This window comes from Camelina sativa, chromosome 7, assembly GCF_030686135.1.
Source record: "Camelina sativa cultivar CO46 ecotype springtype chromosome 7, ASM3068613v1".
Lineage (NCBI taxonomy): Eukaryota > Viridiplantae > Streptophyta > Magnoliopsida > Brassicales > Brassicaceae > Camelina > Camelina sativa.
The window spans coordinates 6246491-6263705 of record NC_141886.1 but is presented as its reverse complement, the minus strand read 5'-3'; the positions used below and the strand labels follow the sequence as shown (position 1 = coordinate 6263705).

The window sequence follows — 17215 nt, the reverse complement described above, 5'->3', positions numbered from 1 at the left end:
AACTTGGTCAATTGTAACATATGGCAAGTTTTTTTTCCAAAATATGAATCATAAAAAACTGCAAATCTAATGGTAAAGGGTACAAGATTTTTATTCCCGTTTAGGTATTTAATTTCTAAACTTCAGAAGTAAGTTATAAAGTAAAAAAATACATGGTTTTAAATTAAATTTAGGAGATTTTTAATAACAAATCATAAGAAATTTCTGAAATTCACCCAAAATAATCGAAAGATCTAAAAACTTCAACAAAATTATATGAAGGTTTCAACAAGCTAGTTTTTAGATTGGGTGACACCCAAAACACTGATCGATGACATACTACCCCTTTGGAGAACACCTAGGTGAACAAAATAATAGACCTATGGAGATAACGTTTCACTAAGAACTAGCTTGTTGGGTGAGAGAGCTGACATATCTCTGAGACATCGATCAGTGTAGTATGCCATGGGGTAGTATGTAAGACAATTATTACAAACAATTAGTCCAATCTCTTCTTTTCTCCGTAATAATGGTAAAAGTATGAGAAATCTTAACAGATAATATCGTAAAGCTACTATTTATCTGTGTATATCTCGTGAGAACCATTAGACCATCTCCAATGGTTGGATGGGATCCAACTATATTTATAATTGAAAAAAAAATACAAATCTCAACAGTTAGACACTTATAAATGTCTATTATTTTTGACATAGTCCAATAGTAGAACACCTAGGTGAGGATCTGAAAATGTAAATTTCAAAAAATTTTGTTTACGTATGAGTAAAAAGAAAAATACTTGACACACACTCTAAACAAAACTTATGAAGGTTTTCATAACTAAAGCGGCAATGGATTTATGATACAACAATGACTCTCAAAGATACATACAGGTCTCGATGGTTTTGCAATCTTCTCCAAAAAAAATCCTATCTGTTTTTGTAAGAAAAAAAAGAAAGAGAGAAATATAAGGATTGCAAACAAGAAGAAGGATGGAAAGAAAGAAAGTGAGATGAGAGAGTACCAAATTTGATTCAGTCATCACTCCTCCTGAATCTCCTTGTGCTTGTTCCTCATCAACAGCGTGTTTCACAAAATCACCAACCTTTCGAAAGAGGAGTAAGATCATGTTTAAGAAAAAAAAAAGACAACGAGGACAGAAACTAAGGGTCTGCAAGCCTGCAACACACTTCATTCATTTGCTCAAACCAAGGCTTAAAGAGAAATTAAGGTGACTGCGTTCTGAAGTTAAGAATCTTGACGCATTTGTACACTTCATGATGCTGCTAAAACAGAGAAAAAAGGATCGTTAACCAGTATAGATTAAGGTCAAGAACTACCAACTTCAGACAAACCCACAAACCAACAATCATTTAAAACATATATGAAAAACCAAGATGGTATAACTAGATTAGAGAAATTCTCCAGCATACAAAATTAAGTTCAAGAAAGAAAGTTATACACATGAATTGGTGATGAGTCCCTTACTTTATATAGAACTAAACAAAGAACATGTAACGTTATAAGATCAGAAGGTTTACTCCTTTCCTTTATCTTCAAAACCACTTAAATGTATCAAAAGCTAATTTGAACTTCAATAACTCAATTACAGTTCAAGATTGAACTGAGAAGGTTCTGTGAAACTTAGGTAGAGCATTTGTCTGTAACGAAACCAAATGGATTGAAAGACGAATCCTCGTCGTCACGACCACCGTTGTTTCCATTCTCCGGCGTTGCGTTAACAACAGAGAAGCATCGATGGTTCTCTCATCATCATCCTCCCGCTACTTGCATGTCTTAGTAACCTCGCCGCTTCTTTTAACCCTTGTCTCCTCACCGATCAAAGGCGTTGCTTCCGTTGTCGTCTCTGTTGACATAGCTTCTTTCTCTTCACAAAAGTCTCTTGTCAAATTTGGTTTCTTTCACAGTCAATGGTAATTTGTTTGAATTTTTTGCAAGTTCATGTAGCATTCGACAAAGATGTCTTTCACTATATATTGTGATCAGTGGCGGATCCATAAACTTATTTAACATAGGCACAAAATAATTAGTCAAATATTTAATTAAATAATTAATTAAAATATACTAATAATAATATTAAAAATCCAAAAAAATAAAACGTTAAAAGATTGTCATAACAAAAACATATTAAGAAGTCTTACAAAACTATTCTACTATTTTCCATATTTTGAAATTTTTTTATCACTACTTCATTTGTCACCTTATCTAAGTGTTCTTTTTTAATAAAACAAACCATACAATAATTCAAAAATTGATCACCTATTCAGTTTGTAAAGTAGTTTTCACAATTTGAGGTACACGCGCTCCTAATTTCTCTCCCAACTTGCGATCTCTGCGACAAACTTAGGGTTCTTCTGCGTTTGCCTCTCCGGTCACCGGCGTTCCTTGTCGGTACCGTGAGAGGGCTCCTTGCTTTTATTTTCTCTTTCGTCTTTCAGTTCATTAGCTCCGGCGGTTGTGGCGTGGTTCTGCTCTGATCTGAAGCTCTGGTTGGTGGTGAGCCACCTCGTGGAGAGAGAATATTCGCTAAGGAGTTTAGGTCGCTGTTCTGGTGGCTGCTTGAGGACGGTGGCTTGTGCATTCAGCGTCTCTGGTGGAGCTTGGTGGACCGACCCTCTCTCCTGTGGTGGTTTAGATTTAGATCTGGTTCTCAGATCTTGGTTAGTGGTGGTTTCGTGAGGCATGGGAGCTGCTCGGTCTCCTCATGGTGGCTGTGCTCGTGGCGTTCCTGGATTCTGGTGTAGCTAGCCGGTCTCTCCTCGCCTTCTCCCTTTTCAGTTTGGTGTTGAACCAGTCCTTCGCTTCACCACGGTGTTTATGTTTGTTGGTGTCTTCTTTGTTTTAGTTTCAGTCCGGCCAAGGAGTGTGCCTTGTAAATCGACGGAAGTGATGTAGCTTCTCGTTCTTGCATTGTGAGGTCATGATATGCTATTCTGTGTTCTCAATTTTTAATCTTTAGAAGATTAGCATTCTGGTTGTTATTTGGTTAGTTCGGAGAAGCAGCTATTTCGTTGGTTTTGTCTCACGACTCTTGGTCGGTTCAGTAGGATGTATTGTCCGTTTTTAGGTTTAGGACCGGAACAGTGAAAGCCGGAGAGACCAAGCTCTTATGATGATGCGCCTTTGGGTTTTGAAGCTATTGGGACAAGTTTTACATGTCGATCCACAGGTTCTCATAGCTGGGATTTGATTGTTTTCAATAGTAGTTTTTTGGTTTTCTCTGTGTTAGTATTTGTTTTCGTGTCATTAGGTTATTTTAGGTGGTTTAAGTGATGATCTCACACCAAGTTGTGGTGTGTTATCTATCTTACTATGGTTAAAAAATGCAATGGTTCTCGATTAGGTAGTGTTGGATCCGCCTAGTGTTCCAGGGTTGTATTTGATCAACCATTGCATTTGTTTTGGTCTAAGTCTTTAGAAGTGAATGTAATGTACCTTTGATTTGGTTGTAATACTTTGATTAATGGAAAGTTGATGTTGAGCAAAAAAAAAAAAAGTAGTTTTCACAATTTTCATTGCAGAAAAGCATCTCTTGACTGTAGCAGTGGCACCGGGTATAGTCAAAACCAACTTCAAAAGTCAATAAACAAAACTACGTGAAAAACGTTTTTAGACATGTAGAAAGACTTTGATTTAGTTGGGCTTGAATTATTAGTAGGTTTTAAATAGTTGGGCTTAAACCTTTATTAGCTTAATATATATATAGCTTAAATTATGATACAATTTATATTGAATTTTAGTTTATATTGTAAAAAGAGCTTCTGTCGGACTTCATCAGCATGTGATGCACTAATAATAAGTGTTATTATTTTCTGAACTATAGTAACTAAATCCCATGCAAAATTTTATTTTCAGGATTTAGCATGTGGTACGTGCCACACAAACTAAAGCGTACGTCCGCCCTGATTGTGATGAATGTTCACTAAAACTTGTCAATTTCCATGTAAAGATTTCGTGTTTGTGTAGAAAAACACTAGCGCTAACAGATGGGCTTGTTATGCATATCTTCATGAGGGTCATGGGTTTAAGTCTTAATTCGGCTAAAACGTATGCTTTTCTATATATGGACGATGTTAACTATTGTTTTCCTTTTTATATTGTTTTACAATGATGTGTGTATTTTTATTTAAGTTTGGTTTTTTTCTTACTCAATATATTTCAAAATCTTGTTTCTATATTATCATAACTAAATCTGAATGTACCATAGTTTCTGTTTAACCTTTTTAGATCAGGCGACAAGTCTACTAACTACTAAATTCCAAACGTAGTGGTGTTGTGTTACGATATGTGAAACAATATTTTTGTTTGTTTGACCGGTTGAAGTAAGAAACTGCATTTTGAATAGAAATGATAGAATCTAAATGAATAAGCTGCAGTTCTTTAACGAACGAACGTAAAAGATTTTCAATCCGTCCCTTTCTTTAATCCTGACAATTTTTTTTTTTTTTTTTTTGTCAACGCAAATGGACAATTTTTTTTCCAACATTTTAATAGAATTGAACATAATTTTTTGTAGGACTAAAAATACCAATTTTTCAAATTTAATAAACACATTTTGTTATATATTCTTTGCTTTCGTTCATTAAATTCAAAAATTAAGATCAAATAAAATTATTGAGGATTGTTGAATTTAGTGTCCTCTTTTAATTATGACTAAACAAGTTTAGTGGGGATTTTAAATTTGAAGTGCACAAATTACTTAGTTATTTGTGTGATTAGTCACATGAAAAATATTTAATGCTATTAATTTAATAAACGACAAATGTAAGCAGTTTTAAACTTTTAACTCAAACCAAAACAATAAACAATAAATAAATACTAGAATGTAGTTTTGTAACATTTTCTACAAAATAATACTGTAAATTTCAAGTGAAAAACAATCAATGCTATTAAGTTTTAAAATGTTTAAGCAAAATTACTTTATAATATATATATATATATATATACATATATATATATATATATATATATTCTATATAAGATTTAGTTTCCTCATTTGATATTGTTGATGTCTAAATAGAAAATTATATTTCTTCTACTAGAAATACTTAGTACTGTATATAACTGTGTACTACTTCAGAAATTCTATTTATAAAAACAGACTTTTGTAATATTTTGTTTTTTCAAATGAAAACCTATATGATTTTTAAGTGAAAACTATGATTTTTAGTTTATAATATCAACGATCATGTGGAAGAAAAATTGTTGCAGTCTATATGAAAATATTAAGGTATCAACTACATGGTGAATTGTGGATTTTTGACACCAATTTATGAGTCAATTTCTCATGTGTGCAGGAGCAGTACATCATCTTTGATTCAACCACAAAGTTGCAATCAAAGAGGGAACAACCGTTTTTGAGTACTTTGGAAGCATATTGTCTATACCGAATTAGATGAGCTGCCACTACCTCGTCAATCTTTAAATCTAAGTTCATCGATACTACATCGTCGATATTTGAATCCATATTTGTGATTGTGGGTAAACCATTCCCACGGAACCCTCTCAAAAATCGGATTCCTTGGGCAACTCCATGGTCGGCTTTTTTTAAGCGAGCTCTCTAGGCGTGGGAGTTCATCAATTTTCATCTTCCACCCTTCTACCAAGTCTAGGTTTGAGTATGTTGATTATCATGGGGCTCTCATAAGATGGAATAGCTTGAATTACTATCTTCATCTGTATCAAAGGGGTGAAGATATTGTGAGAGTATGTTCAAGAATGTGATTAACCTCAGGGAAACTGTCCTTCGTAAGCAGTTTGAGTTGGAGAGTTTCTGTCTTGTTTTTGAATTAGACGTCAATCTATTCTCTTCAAGACAAACCTTTCTTGAGCCAATGGATGATGTTGGTATGTAACTCCTCTCTTTAAACTAACTGATGAGTAGAATTGTAGTAACACATATGTAGTAACTGTAACTGCGGGAGCATAGTAGTATAAACACTGATGTGTATAATTGGTAGTTTGAGTAGGTACCGTAACATAAATAGTATAAACACTGCAACTGGAGCATAGTATTAACTGTTGTAGCATAACTACTGTTCCCAGGTGATGATGTCCTATGTGAAATTGCTGCTTCATTGGATGCTCGTATGAAGGACGCACAAGCGGAAGCATCGAGGAGGAAAGAAGAAAAAAAGAAGACATAGAGATGAGAGAAGAGTCTGTATTTGACTGTGTAGGGAGCAGGAGACTCTGTATTGTGTAGAGCCTAGTAGTGTATGTGTTTTTGTTTTCTTTTTAAACTGATTAGGAGACTCTATATTGTGTAGAGCCTAGTGTATGTGCCTTTTTTGTTTATTTTCAAACTGACTACAGCCAATGTAGTAAACTCAGGGGTTTGGTATTTTCAAACTGATAAAATACAATGCTTTCACATTCATTCTCAGATGTCAAATGGTTAGTAGGACAATATAGCTGAAGACAATTAAACATGTACTCAAACTAATGTCCTTTTCAGAACTTGTTTGTAATTGGTGTGAATCTGTCAATAGGGAAGGTTTGATCCTTCATATATTCTTTCAGGCAGGTTTGCCTTGCCTGAGAACATTGTCTATTAATAATTGCACATCCAAGGTAAGACCTCATGCAGTCAAAAGTTCTTGGTCTCCCTCCTTCAATACAGTTGCTTATTGAGTTATTATTTTTACTTTATGTGCCTATTTCTAAGGAGCACAACCTTAGGATCCTGCACGCGAGGCTTTGTGGTAAGTCGACCTCAACTTTGTCATATAAGATACCTTTGATTAGAGAGGAATTGGCTGATTAAAGTGATTAATAAACCTAGTGTAAATATGATGCAAGTACATAAGGATAAAGCTAAGTATATAAAGGAATCTATCGCCAATGTCCTTTCTTTGGGGGTTTTTTTTTTCTGTGGAGTTTGATCATGTATAGCATAAGATGAATGAGACAGAAATGTGCATTATATATTGACTCACATTGACTTGATTTCCAGGAATGTCCTAGAAATCTTAGAAATAGAAGGTAGTGGATCAATAGATCAACAAGAATCACGAGGTCCAATTCCAGAGCATGAAGTGGTTAGTATTCTACTTTCTCCTTCACTCAGTCCACTAACGGACCATGCAAATATCCAGGATCCTTAGAAACTGTTGCCTTACTGATTCCATATATAACTGTTATTGTCGACAATTTTTCTACAGGTCAAGATGGATCATACGATAACTGCATCTAAGACGTCTAAATCTCCGGTAGTATTTGACACCATTCAGTCTCTTCCTCAACAACAGAAAGTAAGTTACACATCAACATACACACAGCCTTATTGTTGTTATCTATCTTCTACTTCTCCTCGTCAAGTCTTAAGTAATCCGGTAGGATATGCTTACAACAGGTTCTTGTAGTTGGGAATATATTAAACTAAACTTGAGGTCACAAAGAAATTTAAGATCCACGTTGGTGTTTGTTTGGATATGTGACTTAGTAGCTAACATGCAAGACCGAATCGGAAAGTATATATGCTTTTATTGCAGATCGTAGTCTGTTATGCTGTAAAGGCCTTTAGAGGAATTAAAAAGGATAGAACCATTTCAGAGTTAAGGAACTAAGACTATAAAATTTGTACATAATATTCATCTCTATTTTTACACTTTTTATGCAGTTAAAGCGAGTCGTTTTAGCAACAAATTAAATAAAAGGAGGAAACGAGAAGGTCAAAAGCAATGGATCTGACAGTTTGATGAGACTCTGGGAAGCTTCCTAAGAGCAAGCTTCCTAAGAGCATCGGTGATCCTCAGGTACTTATTGTCGGCATCGTTTTCTTTCCGGCGACTCACTTTAACACAAACCTTGACAGTTTCAAGACATTTCAAATTTGCCAAGAAATGCCTCATCTGTTTCAACTCTCTACAAGTACCTTGATACCCTGAAATAGTTAGCACCTTCACTTGACATGTCGATAAACAGCAGCGTACTCCCTCATCCATCTTCATCTTCTTCTTCGTCCTCCTCGTAGGGATGCAAGCGCAGGCATCTCCGCACATATCTGTAACTTGGTGGACAAGACCCTGAAAAGCAAAAACGAAAATTCATGTAGCATACAATCCAATATTAAAAAGCAAGCACAAGCCAATTCATCATGTGCAGTAAAGTAATAATCTAGCAAAGAAACAGAAATAATTTTGGTGTGTGAAGATGATTGATACCTTGATGACTAAAGTCTCTAGGTTTGGAGAGTGGTTAAGCAGGAGTGGCACCACTTGCCAGCCTATATCTTTGTGACTCTCAAAAGATAGAGTAAGGAGGTTGCGAAACACCGGCATTGTATCACAGCACAAGTGAAACACCTGGATTATAATGAGATATTGTGACAACCAAAACAAAACAAAACAAACAAACATAATTAAATAGAAGCTAGGAAGAAAACAAACTGACCTCAAGAGTATCAGAAGATAGGTGAAGGGTTTTAACATTGCTGATCCCTGCAAGCAGATGGTTAACATCACCAAAAATATCCTCCTCTGTATCACCATCCTCATCACTGTCATCCACCTCTGTAAGTTGCTCCCAGGATCGAAGATCGAGTCTAGCTTCTTCGAGGGAACGCAAATCAGCCACAACATAACTTTCCGCGACATAACTCGAATAGTCAAGGTAGACAAGATTTGGTGTCTGAAACGAACAACCCTCGTAAGCCTCCTCACGGTACAGACCATGTAAATGGTGATCGATGTTGAGTCGTTTGATGGTAGGACTCGAAACGAAAGCCTGGGATATGTTGGGGCAATCATAATGCAGGAACAGTTCTTCAAGCAAAGGGCAGCCAGAGATGAAATGCTCATACATGTCCTCATCTAAAAACTCAACGGAAACGAGGGAAAGTGATTTAAGCGCTGGGAAAAACACACCCCCTGGAGGAAGACGACCCCAAGGATTAAACCCACCGGATATAGTGAGCTTAACAAGTTGGTTGCTCGTGAAGAACTCAGTGTCTATATAATGATTACAGGCGGCCTCCAAGTGAAGTTCCAAGAAGCCGCGCTGCAGGACAGTGCGAATCCAAGTGTTTACCCGAGCATCTTCATACTTAAAGTGACAGTTAAGAGAGAATCTCTTGACGGTGGTGGAATTGCTTAAGAGTGCAAGTGCTCTGTCCACGAAGTCGCAGAAGTATTGATTGGCTCCACTTGCGTCTTTCAAATCGAGGTTGTCTACAAGTGCAAGCAGGTTCCTCCACCTTCTCGACAGAACCGATGTGCAAGCAGCACGATTTGTCCAAAGCAACGACAAGATTTTGCTCAGTACCTCATCTGGCAGATTGCTGATTAAATCTCTTGACCCCATCTTAATTATTAATTACCTCTCTTTAGGATTCCAACTGAATCCACGAAATTAACGAACCAGGATCATTATAATATTTATTTGCTGCCGTCCCAATCTTAATTTGAACAAATTCAGATTCCTATAGCTATATCTGGAACAGCCGAGAGTGAATAATTCAGGACTATATTATGTAATAATAATGTTATAACTTACGAATTGTTTAAGGAACCAGAAGAAGAAAACGGAGCTTTGGTGTTTGGAACTTCGAGAGAAGAATGGTCGAAGATGAACGCAGAGAGTTTTTTTTTTTTTTTTCTTTCTTTATAGACTTTTTATTTTTTTCCCTTTTTCTTTTGATTTTTGAAATTTTTTATTTTATTTTGGAAATTCTTTGTTTTTTTTTTCATTATTTTCTTTTAATTTTTAGAAATTAATCATCACTATCCATTTTTTTTTTTTACAAAACACGAATTTAACTGGAAAGAGGAATCCAAAAGGTTTATTTATATGTACATCTCAAGGGAGATTCATTATATAGTAGTATTGGTTTTTTACTTTTTAGTGACTTATTAATAATATTTTAGAGAAAATCCCATCTTTTTAAAAAATAATACAAAAGATCTAAAAACTTGTATATTAAAAACAAAAGACATTTTTATAATAATTATTAAAAACAAATGTATATTGTATTTTTTTAATATTTTTTAATTAATATTTAGATTTTATAATTTTAGTTGGATTACACTTTTTATGTTTGGTACGAGTTACTATTGGTATAACAGCTCTTGTTAACTTGTTTGATAGCAGACAAAAATATTGTGTGTTTTAGTGGACCACCCGTAAAAAATTATGTAATCATATTTATGTAAATTCTAAATCGCCCTATAATATGATTTGCAAAAGTGTACATTTCTTTTAGTAAGTTAAAATTATATAGAAAATTTATCGCATTATATTAAAAAGAAATAATATAATATAAATGAATAGAATTAGAGGCATAAACTACCGTTTTTAAGGAACATACGTAGAAGATTTTCAACCCTTTTCTTTAATTCTGACAATTTCTTTTTCAACATTTGAATATAATTAAACAGAATTTTTATAGGACTAAAAAATTTAATACACATTTTTGTTATTTTTTCTTTGCATTCCTTCATTAAATTCAAAAATTAAGATCAAAGAACATTATTGGGGATTGTTGATTTGAGTGTCCTCTTTTAATTATGATTAAACAAGTTTAGTGTGTATTTTTAAATTGAAGTGCACAAATTACATAGTTATTTGTGTGATTAGTCACATGACAAATATTTAATGCTATTAACTCAATAAAACTATAAGTGTAAGCGCTTTAATGTTATTAATTCAAACCAAAACAATAAACAATAAATAAATAAATACTAGAATGTAATTTTGTAACATTTTCTTACAAAAATAATAAATTACACGTGAAAAACAATTAATGCTATTATGTTTTAAAAAGTTTAAGCAAAATTACTTTCTACATATATATATATATATATATATATATATGTGTATTTTAGACATACCAGTTCCTTTATAAGATTTAGTTTCCCATATTTTAGACATACCAGTTCCTTTATAAGATTTAGTTTCCTCATTTGATATTGTTGATATCTAAATAGAATATTATTCATCTTCTACTATAAAAACTTAGGAGGGTGTATTCAACTTGATATTCTAGGTGATTTGTGTAAAAATTACAAATCCTATGTTATTCAATCATAGATTTTAAAAAGTCTCCTGAAATCCACTGTTATTGAACTGATGATTTAAAAATCTACTTTAAAATCCACTGTTATTCAAAACAGTATTTGGATTTGGATCTTGACACAATTTATGAGTCCTTTTCTCATGTGTGCGGGAGCGGTACATCATATCTCGTTCAATCACAAAGTTGTCATTGCATCGTCAATGTCTAAATCTAAATTCATCGGCACTACATCTTCGTCCATCGCCATCTACAAATTTATTGACACTATGTCTTCGATTCCGAATCCATATTTGTGATTTTTATTATCAGCGATTTGATTTGATCGGCATGAGAAAATTTGGGATTCCAGCGACAAAAAATAGGGCTGAGAAAAAGTCAAATTGTGATTAAAAAACAGTTGAGATCGTGATAAATATAAAGATTAAGTTTTAAATGTCTTTTAATTTATTCTCTTAGAATAGCCTTTTTTTTTTTCCTAAAACATAGATCTTATTATTCATTTTGCAAAAAAATTATAGTTTTCAATTTATTGCTTTAGTTATTTTTTCATAGGGTAAACTATATTTTCTACACTATCTGAAAGTTTATCGCCGGATCTTCAGGTTGATTTTGACCGGCGAGAAACGTAGACGTAGACTTGGTCTATCTTCTTTTTGTGAAGATGACGACAAAGAAAGTAGCGGTGGAGTTTTTCTCGGCGATCGGAATTCGCAAACCAACAAACAAACAAAAAAGTCTTGGTGTTAATGCCAAAAAACCCATCTACAATTATATGCGCCATGTTTTGCTCCTCATGAGCCAGTTGTTCATGGTGCAAGCAACAATACCAATGTCCCTCCAATACAAAATTGTTGCACGCATACAATAAGCACGATTCGTCCAACCTCGAGGCTCACTGAGAAGGTCGATGAGGATGGGCGTTTCTCGCTGGACCTTCAGGCAGACCGGTCAGAAACGTAGACGTTGACGTCATCTTCGACGGCGACGGAGGAGTTTTTCTTATCGGAGTTCGTAAAGATGGAGGAGTTTTTCTTGTTGGAGTTCGCAAACAAAACAAAATCGAATATTGATTTCGATTTGGAGTTTTTCACAAATTAGGTTTAAATTATTATATATATATATTTTAATACTTATTATATATTATCAGCGCATTACCAAAAAAACACAAAAACAAAATTACGGAAATCTTCAATTAAATTTAATGTTTTTGTTACTAATTTCTTTCATTACATTAATAATACAAAAAAAAATCCAATTCGTTATACTATAATGGGGTAAACTATATTTTTCAATACACTATCTGGACTATATGGGGTAAATATAGTGGGGTAAATAATTTTCAATTATCGACTATAATTTTCAATTTTCAATACACTCTCTGAACTATAATTTCCAATTCATTATAATGAGGTAAACTATATTTTCAAGACAATTAGGTAAACTATATTTTTCTACACTATCTGAACTATTTTTAATTAATATAAATTATTTTATTTTTTTGAGAAAGTATTAATACAATATTGAAGTCTAGACTTCATCACCAATTCATATATATAACTTTCTTTCTTGAACTTAATCTTGTATGCTGGAGAATCTCTCTAATCTGGTTATAGCGCATCTTGGTTTTTCATATATGTTTTAAATGATTGTTGGTTTGTGGGTTTGTCTAAAGTTGGCAGTTCTTGACCTTAATCTATACTGGTTAACGATCCTTTTTTCTCTGTTTTAGCAGCATCGTGAAGTGTACAGATGCGTCAAGATTCTTAACTTCAGAACGTTAGAAAGTCTAGACTTTTCTTTTTGATAGAAAGTTAGATAAATAACTTTTTAGTGACTTATTTATAATAATTTAGATAAAATCCCAGCGTTTAAAAGAAAATATACAAAAGATCTAAAAACTTATCTGAACTACTTCAATCATATAAAGTATTTGGTTGAATACACCCCTTAAGTATATACTATAAAAGAAATAACTGCAAAAAATCAACCATGGCCTATACAAACATTAAGCACCGGTACTATCACAGCACATTACTCGGAGAATGCTGCAATGGAGCCGGTGGGTGTTTAGGGAGACTATCCAATGCTCCATATACCTGAATTTGTATATATTAGAAACTACCAGAACAGAAGAATGTTAAGATAAATTCAAGTAAAGACACCAGTCTTAGTATAAATCATAAGCATTAATTTCCGTATATTTTTTTCAGTTTACAACAATCCTCACTAAACCAACAGATATAATTTTTTTCCCTATAATCTAACTAGTCAAGGAACAAAGATGCCAAATTGTGCTTCCCAATTCCCCACTCCACAATTTAGACACCAAGTTCCACACTTACTACACGTATGGGGCATATAACCTTCCCCAACAACTAGCTTGTGGGCTGAGATCGCTAAATTATAATGCTCAACAGATGATCACATAAACCCACTATATATATTTAGCAAGATCTCATGTGTACCTTGTGAGAACCGTTAGCTTCAGGGTACTGCCGGCCTTGGCCTCCATAAATATCATCCGTGTTCCCATAACTTGCCGCCAATCCAGGACCTTCACATTTACAAATTCTCAAAGCTATAAGCTGGTTTTGCAGGTAAAACATGTAAAGTTAAATGCTTCAACGTCATTAAATTGATCAGTAATTAATTACTTGGGTCATGCAAGCTTATCTCTAAATAATATTGGGGCTAATTATATGAACAACCAATTAATGGATACTTTGAGATGAACGACATACCTCCGAGAGTTTGTCTACTTTAATTTCTGTTATAGTCATGTATGTGTTAAACATAACCAATCCTCATAGTAAATACAAATTTTAAAACTACAGATCCCTGATGCATGGTTGCATATCGTTTCCCAGCACAAACGTTTGTGCCTTGATAGCTTGCATCACTAAAATGGTTGACTTGTGCAGATGGATCTAATTGTTGGCTCCCAAAGCTTGGATTGGATATGTCATATGATCCGTTTTTCTGTGAAAGGTATATAAGCTTACACTTTCGATAAAATAAAATAACTGGCCGGGCGTAACCCATAACCTTATCCCTAGTATAAAATACTAGATCTAGTATACTCCCTTTAGAGTATCTTCAACCTATTTTTTTTATTTTTTTTACTCAGAAATAAATAACTCTCATTTTAGAGATGAGTTCCACTTCTCCAATATTCAAGTAAATTCCAAGTATATTTTCTTTATATTAAATTAATAACTTTTATAATGATCCTCTATTTTCTTAAGTTGCAAATTTAACCTACTTATTTTATTTTATGCACAAAACAAATATTGTTTTATTTAAACATAAGTATAAAACAAATGATATTATACAACATTAATAAATAATTAAAAATAATACATAGATAATGTTTTTCTCCAACCAACAAGATAGGAGCAAAAGTTTGTTTTTGTAGTGTTATTATCTTTGTCTTGAACAAATGTTTTTCTCAAATCAACAAAAAAAAATTATGTTTTTCTTTCCTGTGTTTATCCTTTTTCTTAGAGAATTTGGTTTTGTTACTCTATTTGTATAAATATGACTTAGAAACTCAAATAAATACATATTCAATCACATAGTATTCTTCTAACAATTTCAACATGTTGTAAAATTGATATGTTTTAGCATTGACTTCCTCATTTGACATCTCCAACCATTTTTCATTTTCCATTTACAAAGTGGTCGACGATTACATATTTTGTAAGTGCAACAATTGTTCAACAAATGCAACATCAAAAAACTTAGATTATGGTTGTATCTCTAATAAAACTAATGACAATTTGTGGTCATGATGTTCACAAATTTAGATTATGATTAATGATCCATAGTAGGCAAAATTGATGTTAGTATTAAACTATATGAAAATAATATGTATTCAAAAGTCACTTTAGATCTGCATACATAATCATAGATAGGTTTTTTTATCTGTTTAATGACAATAATCACAAAAGAGATGTGAGGAGCGTTGTGAGTTTAATCAAGAGGGATGATGAAGGTATAACAATACTTGTCAAACTCAGTTTATTGAGGATCCCTCTATATTCAAACTCTGTTTATGGGAATGAGACTTGATAGATCTTTGGTTGTTCTTCCACACTTCCACCAATCCTATCTTTGAGTATTTTGATTATGGTTCATGTGTATTTACTTAGAACGCCCAATTTTTTTTTATAGACTTTATAATTTTTTCTTTTTCATTTTTTTTTGAAATTTTGTTTTATTTTATAGATTTACAAATGATTTTTTTTATTTTAGACCTTTTAAGTTTACTTAAGATTTTGCCGATTTCTATTTCTGAGGTGGCAAATGTCAGAACACATATCTCTTTGACATGTGTTATTATACATCTCAAGGAGATTCATTGAACGAACATGCAAATGCGAAGAAATCTTTATAGTATTGGGTTTTTAGTGACTTCATGATATTTTAGAGAAAAATCCCAGCGTTAAAAAAAATAATAAAAAAAAGATCTAAAAACTTATCTGAACTTCAATCATATAAATTGTTTGGCTGAATACACCGCTAAAGTAAGATATATATAAAAGAAATATCTGTTAAATATCAATTATGGCCTATACAAACATAAGCACCGGTACTATCACAGCACATTATTCGGAGGATGCTGCAATGGAGTAGGTGGGTGTTGAGGGAGACTGTCCAAAACTCCATATACCTGAAGTGTATATATATTGGGTGATGTTAAAACTACCAGAACAGAAGAATGTTAAGATAAACACCAGTCTCAGTCTATTTGTTTAGTTTACGACAATCCTCACTAAACCAACAGATATAAACTTTTTCCCTATAATCTAACAACTAGTCAAGGAACAAAGATGCCAAAATTGTGCTTCTCAATTCCCCACTCCACAATTTAGACACCAAGTTCCACACTTACTACACCTATGGGGCATATAACCTTCCCCTAACAACTAGCTTGTGGGGTTGACAGAGCTAAATTATAATGCTAAGATAAGAGAAATATTAACAGATGATCACATAAACCTACTATATACATCTAGTAAGATCTCATGTGTACCTTGTGAGAACCATTAGCTTCAGGATATTGCCGGCCTTGGCCTCCATAACTATCATCCGTGTTCCCATAACTTGCAGCCAATCCAGGACCTTCACATTAACAAATTCTCAAAACTATAAGCTGGTTTTGCAGGTAAAACATGTAAAGTCAAAAGCTTCAAGGTCATTAAATTGATCAGTAATTAATTACTTGGGTTTGGAGCTTCCTCAGCAGCTGCTCTAGCTTTAGTCTCAAAATCAACCAGTTCTTCCTGAAGTTTCACAATCTCACGATTCAAGTGATCGATAGTCTTTTCCATCCCACGCTCATGGTGAAGGTTACTAGCTCGTGTCTTCTTCTCAAGCTCAAGAGCAGCCCTGCTCCCAAACCCCCCAAAAAACATTTCATCGCCACTTCAAAACTCTCAAAACCATTCCTATAATCTCAAATCACTTCCAAACAAAAAAAACAAGAATTCAAAAAAAATTTCACACCTTCCTTTACTAATCTCTCCTCGTAAAACCTCAATCTCAGCCTTAACCTCAACAGCTCGATCCGAATTCGGTTTAGCCTTAACCATCTCACCATCAAGCATAGCAAGCTCAGTAGCTAACTCCTGTCTATCAGTACCTAACCTCTGTACATCCGACCTAACCTGACCAAGCTCCGATCCAAGCCCATCGATCACACGAGTCTCCGCCTCCATCCTCAACGCGTTCTGGTAAACCTCACGCACCTTAGCTTCTCCTTCCGCTTTGACTTTAGCAGCGGTTTCGAGTAACCGTTCGAGCTCACGCTTGGCTAAATTGAGCTGGTCTTTGAGTCCGATACGTGCTACGGCTAGCCGTTGGTTATCGTTGAGAAGAGTTTGGATTTCGCGGTGTTGGATTGAGATTCGATCCTCGAGGATTACGGATCGAGCTCGGTTTCGATCGGATTCGATTAATTGAGATTCTATTAGTCTTGATGATGATGAAGTTGAAACCGCCGACGATGGAAGATAACGGTCTCGTCCGGCCATTGTTTCCGATCTCCGATTACCTTACCTTCTCCGGTTTGTCTATCTTCTGCCCTAATTGAAATTATCGTTTCTTTCTTTTCTCGCAGAAACTTTTTTTTTTTTTATTGTTATTATTATGAGTTCGTTATTATAAAATAAGGCTTGATTAAGCACACTTGGATCTTACTAA

At 33.9% G+C, this 17215-nt stretch overlaps 2 protein-coding genes across 2 annotated transcripts; both read right to left on the bottom strand.

The window, feature by feature from the left end:
• Window positions 1-7545: 7545 nt before the first annotated feature.
• Window positions 7546-9625, bottom strand: LOC104700481 (F-box/LRR-repeat protein At2g29930-like). The gene is made up of 4 exons (XM_010416007.3): window positions 9493-9625; window positions 8392-9334; window positions 8163-8303; window positions 7546-8024 (listed from the first exon to the last, which is right to left on the bottom strand). Exons 2-4 carry the CDS (start codon window positions 9298-9300, stop codon window positions 7671-7673), a joined length of 1404 nt encoding a protein of 467 aa, XP_010414309.2. The 5' UTR covers window positions 9301-9334; window positions 9493-9625; the 3' UTR covers window positions 7546-7670.
• A 5852-nt stretch (window positions 9626-15477) lies between these two features.
• Window positions 15478-17215, bottom strand: LOC104700480 (protein FLC EXPRESSOR). Its single transcript, XM_010416004.3, has 4 exons — window positions 16520-17215; window positions 16236-16402; window positions 16047-16135; window positions 15478-15683 (listed from the first exon to the last, which is right to left on the bottom strand). Exons 1-4 carry the CDS (start codon window positions 17044-17046, stop codon window positions 15609-15611), a joined length of 858 nt encoding a protein of 285 aa, XP_010414306.1. The 5' UTR covers window positions 17047-17215; the 3' UTR covers window positions 15478-15608.

Bases quoted from the DNA above. Each gene is read 5' to 3' on its own strand.
- LOC104700481 (XM_010416007.3), bottom strand. From the start codon at position 9,300: ATGGGGTCAAGAGATTTAATCAGCAATCTGCCAGATGAGGTACTGAGC. The intron at 8,304-8,391 runs GTCAGTTTGTTT...ATTATAATCCAG, and splicing joins TATCTTCTGATACTCTTGAG to GTGTTTCACTTGTGCTGTGA. The intron at 8,025-8,162 runs GTATCAATCATC...TTTGCTTTTCAG, and splicing joins TAGAGACTTTAGTCATCAAG to GGTCTTGTCCACCAAGTTAC.
- LOC104700480 (XM_010416004.3), bottom strand. From the start codon at position 17,046: ATGGCCGGACGAGACCGTTATCTTCCATCGTCGGCGGTTTCAACTTCA. The intron at 16,403-16,519 runs GTGTGAAATTTT...GTTTGGGAGCAG, and splicing joins GGAGAGATTAGTAAAGGAAG to GGCTGCTCTTGAGCTTGAGA. The intron at 16,136-16,235 runs GTAATTAATTAC...GTTAATGTGAAG, and splicing joins TGAGGAAGCTCCAAACCCAA to GTCCTGGATTGGCTGCAAGT.